The following is a 22,855-nucleotide window of genomic DNA, read 5'->3' as shown; positions in this document are numbered from 1 at the left end:
GAATAATGCATTCCGGTTGTCCTGCTTTTTGGGTCATCCCCTTTTTAGCCTATTGAATCCCACCTACAGAATAGACAAAGCCCCTGTGACTGTGGCGCCTGTGTTTGCAGAGTTTACCTTTCAACTTCAGGGGGAATAAGATCTCTAGGTAAGAGATGTACAGTATGTCATAAAAACGATAGGCAATTTGATATACATTTCTTCCTGATACCATCAAATGGATAACAGAATACATGCAAGCCAAATAAATAATTGCGGCATATAGAGAAAATGGATTCTGGAACCCCAGACAGGACAATCATTCACCACATACTGTAGTTTGGAGGAAATATAGTAGCAGTAGAACAAGTATTATCTCTAAGCAAGACAACATAAATCTCCACCTGTCTATGTTGAAGGCAAAGGAAACACCAACATAAAGTTTCTTTTAGGGCATTGGGCCATGACGAGCTGCAAGAACAGCTTCAATGCTCCTTGGCATAGATTCTAAAAGTGTCTGGAACTCTATTGGAGGAATGTGACACTATTCTTACACAAGAAATTCCATAATTTGGTGTTTTGTTGATGGAGGTGGAAAAAGCGGTCTAGAATCTCCCATAAGTGTTAAATTAGGTTGAGATCTGGTGACTGACACACACACACACACACACACACACACACACACACACACACACACACACACACACACACACACACACACACACACACACACACACACACACACACACACACCCCTTTAACCTCTATGGGCTATGTGGGACGCAAGCGTCCCACCCCTGGTACACCCTATCAACAACAGGTGAAATATCAAGAGCGCCAAATTTGAAAACAATTAAATGTCATAATTCAAATTTCTCAAACATACAACTATCTTACACCCTTTGAAAGATAAACATCTCCTTAATCTAACCACGTTGTCCGATTTCAAAAAGGCTTTACGGCAAAAGCATAAAGTTAGATTATGTTAGGACAGTACATTGAAAATAGCTGTGTGTAATGTTTTGTCAATCCAAAGACAGGCGTCACCAAAAGCAGAAAACCAGCTAAAATTATGCACTAACCTTTGACAATCTCCATCAGATGACACTCCTAGGACATTATGTTAGACAATACATGCATTTTTTGTTCTATCAAGTTCATATTTATATCCAAAAACAGCGTTTCACTATGGCGTTGATGTTGAGGAAATCTTTTCCCTCCAATAACCGCCAGTCAATCAGCACAACAAATTAAATAATTACTATTCGAAAACATTGGTAAAATATTATATTGTCATTCAAAGAATTATAGATGTACATCTCTTGAACGCAACCGGATTGCCAGATTTAAAAATAACCTTACTGGGAAATCACAATTTGCAATAATCTGAGCACTGCGCCCAGAAAAATACGCTTTGCGATACAGACTAACCGCCATGTTGGAGAGATCTAAAATCGAAAATACTATGTAAATAATCCATTACCTTTGATTCTCTTCATCAGATGTCACTTCCAGGAATCCCAGGTCCATAACGAATGTAGTTTTGTTCAAAAAAGCTCATTATTTATGTCCAAAAAGCTCTGTGTCGTTAGCACATGAACTAAGCCCACCGGACTTGTCTTCATGAAAGACGGGAAAAAAAATATTTACGTTCGTTCAAACATGTCAAACGTAATATAGCATAAATAATATTCAAGGCGGACGATTGCATTCTCTTTTAAAACGTATTGGAACGAGAGTACCCAACATGAACTCGCGCGCCAGAGTCTTATCGGCCACCACCGTTCCAAGGCTCTTGTTCGGTCAGATCTCACAGTAGCAGATAGAAAACCACTTTGTAAAGACTGGTGACATCTAGTGGAAGCCATAGGAAGTGCTCAACTATTAATAAGCCCCTGTGCGTTTCAATGGCATAGGCTTAAAGGTAATTCAACACATCAGGTATCCACTTCCTGTCAGAATTTGTCTCAGGGTTTTGACTGCCATATGAGTTCTTTATACTTACAGACACCATTCAAACAGTTTTAGAAAATTCAGAGTGTTTTCTATCCAAACCTGAACAATAATATGCATATTCTAGCTTCTGAGTTGGTGTAGGAGGCAGTTAAAAATGGGCACATATTTTTTTCAAAATTCTCAATACTGCCCCCTAGCCCCAACAGGTTTTAATCTCCCTATACTCCTGTTGGCTCAGCCCTAATTGATGTGCTCTTGATGTGTCACCTCCGGCAGCATGAAAAATGACCCAAGACAATACCCAAGGACCAGTCAGCCCTTCCCCCATCAAGGGATCAATATGTATCTATCTCTCTACAGTATGCAGAGGACTGACTATTAAATGTGTGATAAAATAACACTATTGCAGCCACGTTTGGTATTTATCTAAAACTTGTCTTCTGAATAGAACTCCGACGCTATCTATATGGATATATGAACTCTGTGGTTACTTGTAGTTGTTTAGAGTGAACTCTGATGACACTGTATGCAATTGTCCTACTCAGCCAACCCCCTAAGGTCATCACATATTGATGTGACCCCCTTCCAAGAGGATGTTTTCTGGTTTGATATGATTGGATGTCTTAGTTTATCTATCTTTGGTTTGGTTTGTGGATTGGTCAAAAATTTATTTTGAACACAAACAAATAAGTCAGATCTGGTATAATAGACTGGTCTCATAGACTATACATAAAATAGTAAACAAATCTAGGTCACTCAAATTAGTATGATATGTTACGTTTGGTATTGTTACATAAGATAGAAGGTTACTTAAGGCAAATATGAAAGGAGGGTGGTTGGTTGGGGTGAATGGATAGGTATATAACATGAATGTCTGGTACTCAAAGGTTGTGTGTTCAAATCTCATCACAGACAACTTTAGCATTTCAGGAACTTCGCAACTACTTGCTACTTTGCAACTACTTAGCATGTTAGCTAACCCTTCCCATAATATTAACCCTTGAACCTAAGTCATAACCTTAACCGTAAATTGATGGCGCCGGAGGGTAGGGCTGCCGTCTTATTGGTTCTCAACCAGCCATGCTACTTTTTAGTTTTTTTTGCGTTGTTCGTAACTTGTTTTGTACATAATGTTGCTGCTACTGTCTCTTATGACCGAAAAGAGCTTCTGGACATCAGAACTGGGATTTTTCCCCTCAAATTGGATGAGGAGTTCTTCTTCAAAGAGTCAAACGCGAGGGATATACTGCAGACACCCGACCAGGCCCAATCCCTGTGATTCGCTGGAGAAGGAAACGGAACTTTTGAGGCAAAAGATCAGGGTGCCTTACAAGGATCAGGCGACGAGTGGCTAATCTCCCCTTACCCTCCGTTCTGCTAGCAACCGTTCAATCGCTGGAAAATAAATGGGACAAACTGGAAGCACGTATATCCTACGGGACATTAAAAACTGTAATATGTTATACTTCACTGAGTCGTGACTGAACGATGACATTAAGAACATACAGTACAGCTGGCGGGTTATACACTCTATCGGCAAGACAGAACAGCAGCCTCTGGTAAGACACGGGGCTCCTTGCCACGCACTCCACGAGGAGACTGCGTGGCAGGCTGACTAGCTGTTATGCGAGTGCAGCAAGGAGCCAAGGTAAGGTGCTAGCTAGCATTAAACTTATCTTATAAAAAACAATCAATCTTAACATAATCACTAGTTAACTACACATGGTTGATGATATTACTAGTTTATCTAGCTTGTCCTGCGTTGCATATAATCGATGTGGTGCCTGTTAATTTATCATTGAATCACAGCCTAGTTTGCCAAACGGGTGATTTAACAAGCGCATTCGCGAAAAAAGCACTGCCGTTGCACCAATGTGTACCTAACCATAAACATCAACGCCTTTCTTAAAATCAATACACAAGTATATATTTTTAAACCTGCATATTTAGTTAATATTGCCTGCTAACATGAATTTCTTTTAACTATGGAAATTGTGTCACTTCTCTTGTGTTCTGTGCAACAGAGTTAGGGTATATGCAGCAGTTTGGACCGCCTGGCTCGCTGGGAACTAAAGACAGCCAACATCGCCAAACGGGGGATGATTTAACAAAAGCGCATTTGCGGAAAAAAGCACAATCGTTGCACGAATGTACCTAACCATAAACATTAATGCCTTTCTTAAAATCAATACACAGAAGTATATTTTTTTAAACCTGTATAGTTAGTTAAAAGAAATGAATGTTAGCAGACAATATTGTGTCACTTCTCTTGCGTTCATTGCACGCAGAGTCAGGGTATATGCAACAGTTTGGGCTGCCTGGCTCGATGCGAACTAATTTGCCAGAATTGTACATTATTATGACATAACATTTAAGGTTGTGCAATGTAACAGCAATATTTAGACTTATGGATGCCACCGTTAGATAAAATACGGAACGGTTCCGTATTTCACTGAAAGAATAAACGTTTTGTTTTCGAAATTATAGTTTCCGGATTTGACCATATTAATGACCTAAGGCTCGTATTTCTGTGTGTTATTATATTATAATTAAGTCTATGAGTTGATAGAGCAGCCTGACTGAGTGGTGGTAGGCAGCAGCAGGCTCGTAAGTATTCATTCAAAGAGCACTTTCCTGCGTTTGCCAGCAGCTCTTCGCAATGCTTCAAGCATTGTGCTGTTTATGACTTCAAGCCTATCAACTCCCGAGATTAGGCTGGCAATACTAAAGTATCTATTAGAACATCCAATAGTCAGTCAAAGGTACATGAAATACAAATGGTATAGAGAGAAATAGTTCTATAATAACTACAACATAAAACTTCTTACCTGGGAATATTGAAGACTCGTGTTAAAAGGAACCACCAGCATTCATATGTTCTCATGTTCTGAGCAAGGTACTTAAACGTTAGCTTTTTACATGGCACATGTTGCACTTTTACTTTCTTCTCCAACACTTTGTTTTTCCATTATTTAAACCAAATTGAACATACTAAATAGATTTTATTGATGTATTATATTAAGTTAGAATAAAAGTGTTCATTGTTCATTCAATATTGTTGTAATTGTCATTATTACAAATATATATATAAAAATAGTCCGATTAATCGGTATCGGCTTTTTTGGGGTCCTCCAATAATCGGTATCGGCGTTGTATCGGCGTTGAAAAATCATAAATCGGTCGATCTCTACATCAAAGGGAAGCAAAGCCGAGAGCTGCCCAGTGACACGAGCCTACCAGAAGAGCAAAACTACTTTCATACTCGCTTCGAGGCAAATAACACTGAAACAAGCATGAGAGCGCCAGCTGCTCTGGACGACTGTGTGATCACACTCTCCTCAGCCGATGTGAGTAAGACCTTTAAACAGGTCAACATTCACAAGGCTGCTGGGCCAGACGGATTACCAGGACATGTACTCCGAGCATGCACTGACCGACTGGCAAGTGTCTTCACTGACATTTTCAACCTCTCCCTGTCTGAGTCTGTAATATCAACATGTTTCAAGCAGACCACCATAATCCCTGTGCCCTAGAAAACGAATGTAACCTGCCTAAATGACTACCGACCTGTAGCACTCACGTCTATAGCCATGAAATGCTTTGAAAGGCTTGTCATGGCTCACATTAACGGCATTATCCCCTAGGCCCACTCCAATTTGCATACCGCCCCAACAGATCCACAGATGATGCAATCTCTATTGCACTCCACACTTCCCTTTCCCACCTGGACCAAAGGAACACCTATGTGAGAATGCTATTCATTGACTACAACTCAGCGTTCAACACCATAGTGCCCTCAAAGTTCATCACTAAGCTAAGGACCCTGGGACTAAACACCTCCCTCTGCAACTGGATCCTGGACTTCCTGACCCGCCGCCCTCAGGTGGTAAGGGTAGATAACAACACATCCGCCACGCTGATCCTCAACACGTGGGCCCCTCAGGGGTGAATGCTCAGTCCCCTCCTGTACTCCCTGTTTACTCATGACAGCAAGACCAGGCACAACTCCAACACCATCATTAAGTTTGCTGATGACACAACAGTGGTAGGCCTGATCACCGACAACGATGAGAGAGCCTATAGGGAGGAGGTCAGAGACCTGACCGTGTGGTGCAAGGACAACAACCTCTCCCTCAACGTGATCAAGACAAAGGAGATGATTGTGAACTACAGGAAAAGGAGGACCGAGCACGCCCCATTCTCATTGACGGGGTTGCAGTGGAGCAGGTTGAGAGCTTCAAGTTCCTCGTGTCTACATCACCAACAAACTAACATGGTCCAAGCACATCAAGACAGTTGTGAAGAGGGCACGACAAAACCTATTCCCCTCAGGAGACTGAAAAGATTTGTCATGGGTCCTCAGATCCTCAAAAGGTTCTACAGCTGCACCATCGAGAGCATCCTGACTGGTTGTATCACTGCCTGGTATGGCAACTGCTCGGCCTCCGACCGCAAGGCACTACAGAGGGTAGTGCGAACGGCCCAGTACATCACTGGGGCCAAGCTTCCTGCCACCCAGGACCTCTATACCAGGTGGTGTCAGGGGAAGGCCCTAAAAATGGTCCGGCAAGCGGTACCGGAGCGCTAAGTCTAAGTTGAAGAGGTTTCTAAACAGCTTCTTCCCCCAAGTCATAAGAGTCCTGAACACCTAATCAAATGGCTACCCAGACTATTTGCATCGCTCCCCCCTTTTACGCCGCTGCTACTCTCTGTTGTTATCATCTATGCATAGTCACTTTAATAACTCTACCTACATGTGCATATTAACTAACCGGTGCCCCCGCACATTGACTCTGTACCGCTACCCCCCTGTATATAGTCTCGCTATTGTTATTTTACTGCTGCTCTTTAATTTCTTGTTACTTTTATTTCTTATTCTTATCTGTATTTTTTTTTTTACTGCATTCCCTGTGGCTCAGTTGGTAGAGCATGGTGTTTGCAACGCCAGCATGGTGTGTGCAACGCCAGGGTTGTGGTTTCGATTCCCACAGGGGGCCAGTACAAAAAAAAAATAATAACAACAACAAAAAAATGCATGAAATGAAAATGAAATGTATGTATTCACTACTGTAAGTCGCTCTGGATAAGAGCGTCTGCTAAATGACTCAAATGTAAATGTAAATTGTTGGTTAGGGGCTCGTAAGTAAGCATTTCACTGTAAGGCCTGTTGTATTCGGAGCATGTGACTAATAAAATTTGATTTGATTACTCCGATTTCAGAGTATTCGTCTGAGTGTGCCAGAGTGCAGAATAAATGGCAAATTTACGAACGCTCAACACCTGTTGAATATGGCCGGTAAGTATTGCCAAAAAAACTTAAATTGTTGCCAGCAGCACAGTTGCAGTCACCAACGCTCTGGATAACATAGCAGAGCCTAACCAGCTCTGCTAGGGCGAGTTAAATGGTCAGTGAACTGATCTCTCACGTTAGCCAGTTAGCTCGAGTGCTTGACTGTTGTTGTTAGGACAGAACGCTCAGATCAACCCTTGAAGAGATGGGTGGGACTAAAGTTTAAGAGGGTGTGAACGATGCTGAATGGGTGTAGACAAAGAAGAGCTCTTCAGTAGGTAGTGTACTAAAACATTCAAAGGCCATTTTCTCAAAAGTGAAGTTACAAGTTCATCAACTTTCAAAGCAGAATTACTTTCCCATTGTTCCTCAAATGCAGTGTATGATATACCATTTTGTCGCTCTGTGTCTCTGCTTTCATCCAATGTAAAAAAACACAATTTCAAATGTTCACATATGGACTTGGTCTTTTACCACATAGGGCTAGCTTCTGTATACCACCCTTACTGATTGGCTAAAAATGCATTAAGGAGGAAAGAAATTCCACAAATTAACTTTTAACTAACACTTTTAATTAACACATCTGTTAATTGAAATGCATTCCAGGTGACTACCTCGTGAAGCTGGTTGAGAGAATGCCAAGAGTGTGCAAAGCTGTCATCAAGGGAAAGAGTGGCTACTTTGAAGAATCTCAAATATAAAATATATTTTGATTTGTTTAACGCTTTCTTGGTTACTACATGATTACATATGTGTTATTTAATAGTTTTGATGTCTTCACTACTATTCTACAATGTAGAAAATAGTAAAAATTAAGAAAAATCCCAGAATGAGTAGGTGTGTCCAAACTTTTGACTGGTACTATATATACATTTGTATATAGAAAATATTACCGTTGGTGTAATATTACCGGAAAATTACAAAATTTCCCCCCAATGTCGCAGTAATGCAATTCCACAAAATACACAACATGTGCAGCAGAAAATTTGCCAAAATAAAATTGCACTTTATCCAAACAGGTTGTCTCATGGAAGCCGTTGGCCTAGCGTATTTACTTCACACAAAGTCACCATGAATTCAAAGCACACGCATAATTGACACTGTTCTCAGTTCTCATCAGAACTTAACATTTGATCCCGGTCAGACCCAAGCCCGGTGAACTGTACCCCGAGCCCAGACCTGGTCCGACATTACAGAAGTTAAATGAGCCCGAACCTGAAAAAAGAAAGAGTGAGTGAGGAGACGAGGAAATAGCCATTGGGCCTAGAAAAAGCGCAGAGAGAGGAAAACTCACCTTAGTTATGATTAACTGAATTATGAAAATACTTGAATATAGTAGGTTAATGCAAAATAAATAGTCGCTTGATGACGGCATGGGAAGTTGAAATAGCTCTGAATATCATTACTCTCCACTACCAAAGACATGTATTTTTCAATTTAACATTAATAATCTGCCTCAATTCCCAGTAAGACTGCTAACATCTATGATATTTTCTGAGAAATGCTTTAATCCACATCAAATCTAATTTCCTCCAATATTCCCTTATTTCTAATGGACAGTTTGGGAACGTGTGGCTAAATTTAGAAGATAAGTTGGGCTACTGTGCAATACATCAGAAAATAGGGTTAGTTGTTATTAACCAATTATAACCACAGTGTTCTACAGGACAGTTATTGGTCTGATAAGCACTTCACTATAGTTGTTTCCTATATGTTATAGGGAAATAGTTGCATTGGCATTTGTAATTATGCATTTTTAAGATAACTTATTGTTTTAGAATACGTGACTTGACATAATAAAAAGTAAAGTAGGTTAAGTATGAGTGAAAACATCAATCATGTCATATGAGACTCACCGCAGAGTGAAGTTCTCCAGGGAGGAGGAGCTGGCCGTGAGGATGATGAAAGTGGCGATATCTTTTTTCAGGGGTTTGGAGGAGGTCTGAATGACAACGGCCTTTCCCAACTTGAGTTGAGACAGAGATGCAGCTCCCTTGGTCACCTGAAAGAGGCGTACACTGCCGATTCTCTGCATTGGAGTAACAGGGACGTACTCAGCCTGCTGCTGCTGCTCTGAGCTACCCCAGCGGCCCCCATCCCACTCCCTGCACTTCCCGTAGGCACTGGGCCGGGCCTGGTAGTACAGCTCTACTGTGTTGCCCTCTGTTAGGTACAGCCTCTCCCGGCTAGAACTCTCTGCTGCGGGACTAAACCAGCTGGCTACAGGCTCCAGCTCAGCCATGCAGGTGCCCCGCTGACCTCCAAGGGCACAGGAGCCCCTTACCTCCTGGGTCTGCCAGAAGGCAAACAACATCACACAGGGCAACTCATCATTTAACCCCTCTGCTCCCCTGTCCCAGTCCCTCCCAGCCACATAGAACAACACCTGCACCTTAGGCATGGAGGAGTAGACCCGGGGGGTCAGCACAAAGAACTGGACCTTCCAGTTATAGGTGAATACCCCCGGTGCCCGGAACAGCTGCACAGACTGGATCAGGTCTAGAGGGACAGGCTGCTCTTTGGACAGGGGCCCATAGCTGGCGTTGACAACAGGTGGCCGGCTGGCTCTCAGGATGACAAATGGCTGTGTCTGTGTCTGCAGGCTGGAGTTCCTCATGATGTCCTGACCGGTCTCCTTCAGGAAGAAGCAATCTGCATCTCGCACCTGGTAGTTGACTGGAAGGAACACGGGGAATGGCAGGGAGCTCTTGGTGTTGTCTGACATCTCCTGACTGTCCAACTCTGTGGGAAAGCAAGAGACAAAACATTATCCCAGGTTAACAGACAGTGTTGTTTTGAAGACATGTAGAGGAAATTCATGTTTATCATTTTGGATGGACTAATCAGTCACTAGACCCTTAGCCTCTCCTAATAGCCTACGCCTTGGAATTCACAACCTTCTGACTACTGTCCTGCTTCTCTAAACTCTATCTAACACCCCTTCATGATCAGGGTCAGGAGTTCTATAACATGGTCCATTGTTTCTTGGTTATATCAAGAGGTCAGGAATAATTCCTGGCCTTTGTCATTATTAATCTGAATACAAAAATATCCTATAAAAATATTGGTTCAACAGGAAATACTAACAAGAAACCATCCAGAAAAGTCCAGGAACTAGACTTGAGGCAAGCTGATCAACTGGATGTGACCTCTTCATTAAAGTGAAAGGGCTAGCACTGACCTTTTACTTAATCTTTGAATTCCCATAACACAGTAGACAATAGGGCCTTTATATTACAAATTATAGCAGGAGCAGCTTAAGGTTATTACTGTGTGAGGCAGTGGCCCGGGACACTGGTGTGACAGCATCAGAACAGACTCCATTGCCATTATATCATCCATCATCTAGATCAAGTCAATCCCATTATCAGTGTGATTTCAGCTCAAACCATTAACGTAAAACAAAATGGTAAAGTAGCAAGCAATAACATATACATGATCTGATGACGTGAAAACAAAACAAATTATACTGAACAAAAATACAAACGCAATATGCAACAACTTCAACGATTTTACTGAGTTACAGATCATATAAGGAAATCAGTCAATTGAAATAAATAAATTAAGCCCGAATCTATGTATTTCACATGACTGGGCAGGGGAGCAGCCATGGGTGGGCCTGGGATGGCATAGGCCCACCCACTTAGGAGCCCGGCCCAGCCAATCAGAATGGGTTTTATTACAGACAGAAATGGGTGGCTGGTTTCAAACAACCCCATAGGTATAGAAGCGGGATGTAGGGGTCCTGGGCTGGCGTGGTTACAAGTGATCTGCGGATGTGAGGCTGGTTGGATGTACTGCCAAATTCTCTAAAACAACGTTGGAGACACCTGTGGCATTGTATTGTGTGACAAAACGGGACACATTTTAGAGTGGCCTTTTATTGTTCCCAGCACAAGGTGCACCTGTGTACTGATCATGCTGTTTAATCAGCTTCTTGATATGCCACACCTGTCAGGTGGGTTATCTTGGCAAAGGTGAAATGTTCACTAACAGGGATGTAAACAAATTTGGCAATATTTTATTTCAGATCATGAAACATGGGACCAACACTTTACATGTTGTGTTTATATTTTTGTTCAGTATAGTTATTGCCTTTGTTTTCTGTATGTTATTGCCTTTGTTTCCCACACAGGGCAGAATTGTAATTTTGGGTGTTTGGAGTAGCATGAGGATGTCGAAAGAGACAACAACATGAGAGCCCTTTGATCCGGCCTAAAAGCATGAGGGTTGCGGCATGTCTGTCTCTCTGGAAGTGAACTGGGCACAGGTCCGCAGGCCAGCATCCACTCTCATTTTGCGTCCATTTTGATAGATTACACAGATTATGGCAGCTGACCTGAGGCTGCACTGTCAATGGGAGGCTAATTGGCCTACTTCGTGTGTGTGTGTGTGTGTGTGTGTGTGTGTGTGTGTGTGTGTGTGTGTGTGTGTGTGTGTGTGTGTGTGTGTGTGTGTGTGTGTGTGTGTGTGTGTGTGTGTGTGTGTGTGTGTGTGTGTGTGTGAGAGAGAGAGAGAGAGAGAGGCACCAACTGCCTGGTATGTGCTCATTACTGGAGATTATCTCACAAACTGTCAGTTAATAAACTGTCTGTTCAAAAATAATGAAACCAAGTCTATTATCCTCTTAAGGGTAGGCCTATAGCTTGCATTGCAGAATAAAGTCAGATGCTTGTTCATGAAAAATGGGCACATTCGGTTCTGCTTAGAGGACAACCTCATCCAAAGACTAGCCTATGAGCCCTGCAATGTAATGATTCTACTCATCATGACAAACTAAGAATACACAATGCATGTATCACATACCCCAGTGACAAGTCAACTATTTGTAGATATCATCAACAATGTCCCTCTTCACAACTATTCTTGATCCCATAACTGTCATAAACGTGTGCTTACCACAGAGTTGACTAAGATTACAGACATAATTATCTGCATCTGTAGAGACACATATGTTTTAATTCCATTTGTCAAATTATGACAAAAGATGGCAGAGAGAACGGCACATCTGTCACTGGATTGTTGATGGCTTTTTTCCAGAGGAGGAGTGTCACACCATGATCTCTTTCACCGGTCTTTGTGATTGTTTCCATCCCCCTCCAGGTGTCGCCCATCTTCCACATTATCCCATGTGTATTTATAACTGTGTTCTCTGTTTGTCTGTTGCCAGTTCGTCTTGTTTGTCAAGTTTACCAGCGTTTGTCCTGTCAGCGCCTGTCTTTTCCCAGCCTGTTTTTCTTGCCCTCCTGGTTTTTGACCCTTGCCTGTCCTGACCCTGAACCCGCCCAACCACTCTGCCTGCCCCTGACCCTGAGCCTGCCTGCCGTCCTGTACCTTTGCTTCTGTTGCTGTAATAAACACTGTTACTTTGACACGGTCTGCATCTGGGTCTTACCTTATCCTGATAAGGAGGGCTTGGAGCTTTTCGTAAATTTAACTGAGTCTTGTCCCTCATGGTCTGTGGCGTGTGACATCATCCCTCCTTCGCCTGCTTTTATCGCTGAGCAGCCATCGTACTGAGGCTGTGGACTCGTTAGAAAGCTTTACACAGTCAGGGAAACACAACGGAGCCATGTCTACGTAGCCACAACCCAAAGAGAAACACAAATGGATCTTTTTTTTCTCTCTCACACAGACATATGTCTCAATCATTTTCAGTAGAAGGCTGGGTCTGGGGCCTGGGCTTGGGCTGTCTCCACCAGTGGCCACTGACAGATGTGCTGCTTAATACCAGAGCTGGCAACATCTCCCACCGCTGTGAATAAACACTCACTGGGCCTTTTCTGCTTCTGCATCTTTGCAGGAGGGAGATGTGCTGCAACTGTTCTTCCACACCGATCTCGACAAACCATTTCTGTATGGACATCGCTTTGCACACTAGGGCATTGTCAAGCTCCAGAGCTCCTGAGTGGCACAGTGGTCTAAGGCACTGCATCTCAGTGCTAGAGGCATCACTACAGATCCTGGTTCGAATCCAGCCTGTATCACAACCGGCCGTGATTGGGAGTCCCATAGGGCGGAGCACAATCGGCCCAGCGTCATGAGGGTTTGGCAAGGGTAGGCCGTCATTGTAAATAAGAATTTGTTCTTAACTGACTTGCCTAGTTAAATAAAACATTTGAAACATGAAAGAGCCTTCCCCAAACTGTTGCCAAAAAGTTGGAAGCACAGAATCTTCTAGAATGTCATTGTATGCTGTGGCATTAAGATTTCCCTTCACTGGAACTAAGGGGCCTGGCCCAAACTCTGAAAAACAGTCCAGACCATTATTCCTCCTCCACCAAACTTTACAGTTTGCACTATGCATTCTAGCAGGTAGCGTTCTCCTGGCATCCGCCAAACCCATATTCGTCCGTAAGACTGCCAGACGGTGAAGTGTGATTCACCACTCCAGAGAATGCATTTCTACTGCTCTAGAGTCCAATGGCGATGAGCTTTACACCACTCCAGCCAACGATTGGCATTGCGCATGGTGATCTTAGTTTTGTGTGCGGCAACTCAGCCATGGAAACCCATTTCATGAAGCTCCCGACGAACAGTTATTGTGCTGACGTTGCTTCCAGACGCAGTTTGGAACTCGGTAGTGAGTGTTGCAACCATTTTTTACGCGCTACGCGCTTCTGCACTCGTCGGTCCCGTTCTGTGAGTTTGTGTGGCTTAACACTTCGTGGCTGAGCCATTGTTGCTCCTAGACGTTTCCACTTCACAATAACAGCACTTACAGTTGACCGGGGAAGCTCTAACAGGGCAGAAATTGGAAAGGTGGCATCCTATGATGGTGCCACGTTGAAAGTCACTGAGCACTTCATTCTACTGCCAATGTTTGTCTATGGAGATTGCATGGCTGTGTGCTCGATTTTACAGTATACACCTGTCAGCAACGGGTGTGGCTGAAATAGACAAATCCACTAATTTGAAGTGGTGTCCACATACTTCTGTATATATAGTGTATATGCTGCGCCTATACTGTATATCCATCCTCACTACCCATGATGAAACCATTGCATCCAGCTGTTAAGCACAATGCCAAATCCCTCCACCAGCTGTTTCAGCACAGAGCTGCGCCAATCACTCAACTTGGAGACTGAGACCTTTCACTTTTCTATTTCCCTGTCCACCTAAACAATATCTTTTCTGGCCTATAGAAATGCACTTCTCTAATGTCTCCATTGACATTGTTGTTTTCGTTCTTACAAGGATCAACTGCTTTGCTCTTCAAATGCAAAAGGAAAAACAATGCACAACTGAATCCATATACCGAGCGCAAAATGATATGCTGTTAATCAAATCTATTTTCCAAATTCTCTAGTTGATTCCAAATGAAAATATCTGTGAATAGGTTAGATTTGTACAGTGGGAGTCTATCTTTAGGGAATAAGCACTTGCATTAAGCAATAGTAATAACAATTTAAATATAATATATTAGATATGAAAAAGCAGATAGAGAGAGATTTTCAGAACTGATTAAATAAGACTAAGGCAACCTTTAAACATAATGTGTCTCTTTTCTCAGAATAAGTCACTACTTGTGAGCCTGTTAGATACAGCAAATAATAAGGGCATCAGAACGCTAGGAACAGGGAGCCCGACAGGACTACATATGGTCCTGTGTTCTAATGTTGGGGGTAAAAACAGTACCACAGTACCATTAGCATCACTGGACACAGTGAAACATATAAGGTTGATTTTTAAAAAAGTGAGGAGACTAAGGCAAAAGCTAATTAATGACATGGCTATAAGTGTGTTTAGGTCTGCTTGGCATTGTTCCCAGTAGAGGTAAAGCTGTCAGCTGACCAATTTCTGGACAGCACAGTACTGCTCAGTCATGAGTACAAGCTATCTTTACTTACAGTAGTGTGCTATTACAGTAGGCTATTGGTTGTTACTAGGAAACAAAACATTACCCATGCTGTCATTGTATGCTATTGTCAGCATTATATTGAGACCAACTAGCAAACAATACATTGTCTCTTTTAATACAGAATTATCTATCACGCTCTGACAAGCTATTCAACTTGAGTTTGTCTTGATGGAACCCACTGATTTGGGTTGACCACACACCAAACAAACCTGGCTTATGATGCATGGTGTTTGAATGGCCAGTAACAGTTTGACTGTTCCTTTTCTTCTGCAATAATATCATGTTTGTATGCAGATAAGTGTCTGTTCCTCCATCACTAAGTACATTGTGTGTGCAACCCCCATGCATTCTAATGTGCTAAAATACAATTCAGTAATTTAGCAGACACTCTTATCCAAAGCGACTTACAGTAGCAATTATGGTTAAGTGCCATGCTCAAGAGCACAAACAGGTTTTTCATCTAGTCAGTTTGGGGATTTGAACGAGCAACCTTTCGGTTACTGGTCCAACACTCTTAACCGCTAGGCTACCTGCCATTTCCATATATGCAGAACAGCCTGTAAGTGATCTGATTTCCAATGACTTGAATGGAGCCATGACACAGATATCTCACTTATTCTACATGAAGTGGTGAAGAGAGCCTGTGTTTAGGTCAAGATGTTGTTTACTTCCATAATGGCAGTGTCCTCTCCCCAGGGGAAAGGTCAGGCATAAGCTAAGCATTTCAGGGACAAAGCTCTCCTAATAGAAATGGTGGTTTACTCTTGAAAAGACCCTATGTCCCTGCAACTGCTACATAAACATACAAACGAGATAGAGCACTGATCAGATTTGTACAGAAAGGGTGGGAGGGAGGGAGGGAGGGAGGGAGGGAGGGAGGGAGGGAGGGAGGGAGGGAGGGAGGGAGGGAGGGAGATGCTTAGGCCTGTGTGGGGATTGGTAGAGATTGCTATATCCAATGAGACTCTTAAAGCTGCTTTTAAAAATCTGTTTTATCAGGATTTCTCCTTTTTATTATCTCTTTATCCAGTCTGTTTATTATAATTCAGGAGGGCCACATCGCCTGGAAATAGCAGAATTTGAGGCAGTTAAAAGCTTTTTAGCAAATGCCTTTGTGATGTGGAATATTGCTGGGTTTGTAATTAAAGTCCACAGGGTCTTGTCCATTTCATTACTGAGGTGATGTGAATGAGCACAATGATGAGTTCTGGACTAGCTCTGCTGGACACTGTCACTAAACTTAGGGAATGAAAGCAATATAAATGTTTTATGTGTGTCCATTTCATGAGTGGAACTTGCTAAATAGTTAATCAAATAGCTACCTGGACTATCTGCATTGCCCCTCCCTTGCACTAACTCGTTTAACTTATCACATATGCTGCTACTGCTTATTATCTATCCTTTTGCCTTGTCACTTTACCCCTACCTATATATGTACATATATACCTCAATTACCTCGTAACCCCTGCACATTGACTGTGTACTGGTACCCCATGTATATAGCCAAGTTATCTTTACTCATTGTGTATTTATTTCTCATGTTATTGTCCTTCTATTATTATTCAATTGTTTTCTCTGCATTGTTAGGAAGGGCAATAAGTAAGAATTTCACTGTTAGTCTACACCTGTTGTTTATGAAGCATGTAACAAATAACATTTTATATGATTTAAAGTGCATAAACTGGTGATACTCCAATGTAACAGAGGTACTGGTACACAGTACATCCAACACATACTCTAGGGCTCTATTTTAACAAACCTAACATAATGGTAAATCTAACGCAATAATACATCTTAGTGCTGGTGGTATAGGTTCAGTGGTCTGTCAGGCTTCAACATAGAAGCAATTGGCTTCAACATGAAAATATTCGTCTACACACATAGCATTTCGAAAATGCACTACATGTTAGAGCCATGGACAATTGGACATTGGCCAAACATTATAATAAGATTAGCTTACAGTACCATCGCCTGATATGGCCTGTTAGTGACTTTGGACTTTGCCACGTGAAAGATAAACAAATGAACAGGCAAATAGCCTAAACTACAAGAGGATTCAGCACCAAGGCCAGGGATCGGAATTCCCGCGATTTTACAGTTGGGTGCTACAGATGAACGCAGAAGATGCATTTTTTTTAAATGATAAAAGGAAAAACAATAAGCAGTCTATTGTTATACGTTTATGTTCCTAAAAATCCTTCCTACAGTCACTGACACCTTTCATTCAATGTGCATCACAGATAGGCCCAATGAGTCCAAACTTTGCACAGAAGCTGCATGAGCAAATAATTACGTCCAGCATAAAGAAAAAACAGGAATGTCTGTTGACTGTTTTGCTGCTAATTATATTTTAATAAAACATTGGTTATATGCTACTGATTAGGATATTGTGCTCCTCTGCTGGCAAAATCGATGGCATAACCAATTGCGTTACTGCTAAAACCAGTTTAAATATCACCAGTAGCGCTGCTTGAAATTGGCACATTGGCGCATGTTTTTAAGGACACACCTTTCCAACCTAGCGCTATTGAGTTTATATAAAACAGGTAAATTACCGACCCTGGCGCCACCGTGGAGTGCTGGCTTTTACAAGTCGAAATTGCCAGAGCATGCATTTGGCGCCGCCATAACACCAGACAGAAATAGAGGTTTGCAAAAAAACAAAATTCACATCAGCAATGTTACATCTGCACAAATCAATAAGATCAACCCCAAATAAAAAAAGTTGTTTACCATGCTCTTTGGAGTGGGCTAATTAGGCTAAAGTGGACCTCTTTGGCCTACTGTATCTTGGTAGGCCATTTGACTGATGGCTTGGTCAGTGTGTATGTCAGTTGTAGTCATAAATGTATGGTATATAATTTCAAAGGAAACTATAAGTTAAATACATTTTGAACCACAAGGGTAACAGTGGTTATTTCAGCGTTTCACAAACTCGGTCCAGGGGACCCAAAGGGGTGCACGTTTTGGTTTTTGCCATAGCACTACACAGCTGATTCAAATAATCAACTCATCATCAAGCTTTGATTATTTGAATCAGCTGTGTAGTGCTGGGGCAAAAACCAAGACGTGAACGCCTTGGGGTCCCCAGGACCGAGTTTGGGAAACGCTGGTCTATGTTGTGTCATCAACATCTCGATCATAATTATATTATAAAGAGACAACACAAACATTATTAAGAGGCTACTAGTTTGATATTATTTTATAGGAAATAAACTAGAATACACGTCTAGACTATTCGAACAACACCCTAAAGAGTCTATAATTAAATGTAGCCTATACCAATCAAAAACATCCATGTAATAGAGCAAAATAGAATCTAAATGAATATAGGTATATGCAGAAAATCACTCAGGCTAGTTTTCACTTAAAATAAAAGGCACATACCTTGGGTGACAACTGTGACAATCGTCGCTAGGAATATCTGTAACAACCTCCAGATATGAGAGTAAATTCTCATTTTGGCTGTCACTTTATTCCATGTAACTTCCAGTCTCGGAGTTTCGTGAGTTTCAACAACCCAAGAAGAGTAGCTTGACTAGTGTAGGCTACAAAATCGCACCTGTAAGAATACAGCCTTGTCTTGTGCACTCCGTGCGTCACATACAGTATACATTGAGCTATCAGAAACTGTCTCGATGGTGGAAAGGTTTTGCTTAACGAACTTGGAGACGTCCCGTCCCGTTGATCAGATTGCGATCAGCCAAGTTTCGATGTGCTTTTCTTTTTTCTTTTATCCCTTATACCGCCATACCGAATACGATTATTTGATACAGTAACTCCATCTGATTCATTTTGAAGTCCTTGCATCAGCTCTCAGACATTTACCCAACTTTGACCATCGTTGGGACTGACTGCGCTGAAATGTTCCATGTGTGTTCACAGATCACCAACTGCCTTGTGCGCAATCCCTTGGGGAACTAAAGTCAACTGTCACTACTCAATCCGGCCAGAGCACGTCTCGTCCAGTAAATTAAGCAGGAGACCATGACGATTTCATGTGATTCTAAATCCAGCGTAAGAAAGAGACGATAAGAGGATGGTGTAAACAAACAGCCACTACTGTACATGCTGCTAATTATAGTGATTAGTTGGCTATAGTTTGTGTTATTCAAGAACATACATAACTTATTTGAGGCTCTCACAATGTACATGGGGCATTTTAAAAGTGTTTAGGGTAGTGTACCCATTCATTTAAAGATGCTGTAACTTTTCTCCAATTATTGAGGCTCATGCAATGGAATGTATTTTTTGTAATGTCAGTTGAGTTTAATCAAATCACAGCACATTGATGGTTACTCTTCCTGCTTTTACTTTTGCTTTGCTCTATGGGTACACTCACACCCATTATGCCATCAATGACCACATTTACATGCACACCAATATCCCGTTATTATTCTGCATACGCAATTATTCTGTTTGAGTTGACACATATAAACATCATATCCAGTTTACAATAACCCGAAAAAGCTTGTATCCCGGATATAAGAAACCCAGATCAGATGCCTGGGTTGTGGTGATCTAAGACAGGATACATGTAAATATGTTATCTTATTTACAGTTTTTTTTTTGCGGTCTGTGCAAGCTCAGTTTCGCATATCATGGGTGTTGTGTGATTATGTTTGGTCCTGTGCAAAATGTCTGAATGTCATCAGTTTGACCGATTTTAAGGAAATTAAAAGCTGAGAAAACATGTTTATGATAACACTTCAGTTCGTCTTGGGTGCATATTTTGTTTGGTTGAAATACTGTCTGCTTGCATAGAAGTGTAGAAGATAATACATAACACAAGCATTGAATTTTGACAAGAGATGCTGAAAGAAAGAAATCATATTTCTCCACTCCTGTTCCCGAAACAAAATTGACATTTGTTGTATAATTTCACTGCAAGAAACGCATAATTCTGCAGGAGTTAATATAAAATTACGCTACATGTCAGAGGTGATAGGCCTACAGACAGTGTCCACATTTCAGTTACTATTCCATTTAACCCATATTAATTTAAATTTGGAATATTCTGTTTATTCATGAATACAGGGATACTCATGAGCGGGATATCAAAGGTGCATGATTTTGTAAGTGACAGCAAAAAGAATGTGATGGGCATGGTGGACATCATGCTCTCCATCTGTGATTGGCGCATCTATAAATTAGCATTAGGTAAATGAGGCTGAACCCATGTTGTTATGAACACCTACTGTTAAAGCTAAAGGGGTGGAATTCTAGTGCCCCCTGATGGCTAAAGATAAGGAATTATGAGAATAGTCTACTGTATGTTGGTGGAATTGGAGTCTTTTTACGTCCCTATATTTCTTGCAGCAAGTTAAATAAGAAATTATGTGAAAATGGTTATCTTATCATTAGAATGAAAAGTTGTCAAGAGTAAGACATGTCGTTGCCATAATGCATGGAATTTCAACATTTGTATCAACAACAGTAAATGTTAATATTCCCCTTCTAACACTTTGGCAAGAGTTTCAAACTGAAGATGAACTCAACAAACGGTTTGCTCGGGGCGTACAGGTGTTATGTTAGGCTCAAGCCCCAGTGTCCGGTCTGTAGCGTGAAGTCACGAGCTCTGCTGGTTGGATACTGCTTAGCTACCCTACAGTAGCCGTGCCAAAAGCCCTGTCTGCCATAGAAAGCATATGTAAATTGGGATCGCCAGAATATCCAAACAATCAAAAAAAAAATAGACGCCTGTTTTTGGCTATAAAATTTGTTTACTATGATCAAGTTCGATCTCCATGGTGAATTATTTAAAAGTTCGAAACAAATCGAGACATTGAATTAAATAGTGATCCATTCTGACTAAATTTGTTATCACGCAGGACCACGTGCCTACACAGACCAATCACGGGCCGGCAGTCTATGAGGCCATTAGGGTTGATCTGGGCTCCACTTACCATCGCTTTATGACCTTGGGGGAATCCCTGCCGTTGGTCGAAATGATTAACCAAACAAGGGAACTTCGCAACGTAAACCCCTCAGCCCTCGTTATTGACAAGAGTTTGCGAGTGTACAATTCTGTTCACTCGGCGCCTGAAACGCCCCATAGTTCAATTCGCGATGATTGTACGTCCACAAAGAAAAGTCTGCCAGAAATTCTACTTCAATATGGAGAAGTCAACATACAAGTAAAAACGAATGTAAATAAGTTAGAAATTGTGCTACAAATGCACAAACATCTTGTCAAAGTAATTATGTTTTTGTTTGGTTAGCTTTTGGAAATTGTAGAAATAAAACATATTTATTCAGAATTTCCATCTAGTTCCATCCATTAGTTAGGCGTATATATATATGAATAATTATATAGTTAATTTAAGTAGACATGCAATCATAATTGAGTGTAGCACTGTAGCACATATAAAGCACACACAATAGCTACTGGTGGCTCCATGATGACTGAAAACACCTGTTGGCCAAATAATTCTTATTTTACCAGGCAAGTCAATTAAATGCAGCTCAGGGATTTGAACTAGCAACCTTTCCGTAACTGGCCCAATGCTTTAACCACTAGGCTACCTGCCGCCCCAAGCTCTGACCTAATGAGTGACGAATTTCAGGGAAAGGGCTGTCCATTTTAAAATGAATTAAGGGCTATCCATTTTAAAATGAATTAATTCCTCCCTTGCCCTGCAAGTGTAAACTCGTCAAACATCCTCAGAAGTGTCCACTTAATCTGAGGGGAGAGGGTGTGTCTTTTAGTGTTTGGAATGCAGCCCTGGCCTCCTTCTGTGGATTTTATATGGTGGTTGGCAACCAACGTAAGGTGCATTACCGCCACCAACTGGATTGGAGTGTGGACCAGAGTGAAGGTCTAAATCCTACCAAATAATCTCGTCTCCCTAAGGAAACGAAATACATAATTAAATACTACATCCCCTGAAGATTTCCCCAGAAGTTCACTTAATCCTGGCTCTTCAACCCCATTACTCCTGAAATCTAATAACAATCGCTCCATTTCGCTCGCAAATTTCTGGCACTGAAATATACTGCTCAAAAAAATAAAGGGAACACTTAAACAACACATCCTAGATCTGAATGAAAGAAATAATTTTATTAACTACTTTTCTCTTTACATAGTTGAATGTGCTGACAACAAATTCACACAAAAATAATCAATGGAAATCCAATTTATCAACCAATGGAGGTCTGGATTTGGAGTCACACTCAAAATTAAAGTGGAAAACCACACTACAGGCTGATCCAACTTTGATGTAATGTCCTTAAAACAAGTCAAAATGAGGCTCAGTAGTGTGTGTGGCCTCCACGTGCCTGTATGACCTCCCTACAACGCCTGGGCATGCTCCTGATGAGGTGGCGGATGGTCTCCTGAGTGATCTCCTCCCAGACCTGGACTGAAGCATCCTCCAACTCCTGGACAGTCTGTGGTGTAATGTGGCGTTGGTGGATGGAGCGAGACATGATGTCCCAGATGTGCTCAATTGGATTCAGGTCTGGGGAACGGCGGGCCAGTCCATAGCATCAATGCCTTCCTCTTGCAGGAACTGCTGACACACTCCAGCCACATGAGGTCTAGCATTGTCTTGCATTAGGAGGAACCCAGGGCCAACCGCACCAGCATATGGTCTCACAAGGGGTCTGAAGATCTCATCTCGGTACCTACTGGCAGTCAGGCTACCTCTGGCGAGCACATGGAGGGCTGTACGGCCCCCCAAAGAAATGCCACCCCACACCATGACTGACGCACCGCCAAACCGGTCATGCTGGAGGATGTTGCAGGCAGCAGAACGTTCTCCACGGCG

General features: G+C 41.8%; 1 protein-coding gene across 1 annotated transcript in view; it reads right to left on the bottom strand.

The window, feature by feature from the left end:
- The window catches only part of LOC123723994 (transmembrane protein 132D), a 34,349-nt gene extending 15,359 nt beyond the window's left edge, over positions 1–18,990 (bottom strand). Inside the window, exons 1-2 of the mRNA XM_045703082.2 lie at positions 18,474–18,990; positions 9,082–9,967 (exon numbers count right to left, since the gene is read on the bottom strand). Of these exons, the coding sequence (XP_045559038.1) occupies positions 9,082–9,967; positions 18,474–18,546 (959 nt within the window). The 5' untranslated portion in view covers positions 18,547–18,990. The remainder of the gene's footprint in view (positions 1–9,081; positions 9,968–18,473) is intronic.
- Positions 18,991–22,855: the final 3,865 nt, after the last annotated feature.

This window comes from Salmo salar, chromosome 20 (assembly GCF_965601325.2).
Source record: "Salmo salar chromosome 20, fSalSal1, whole genome shotgun sequence".
Taxonomy (NCBI): Eukaryota; Metazoa; Chordata; class Actinopteri; order Salmoniformes; family Salmonidae; genus Salmo; species Salmo salar.
The sequence above is the reverse complement of the archived record's forward strand: the minus strand, read 5'-3'. Positions and strand labels throughout refer to the sequence as shown.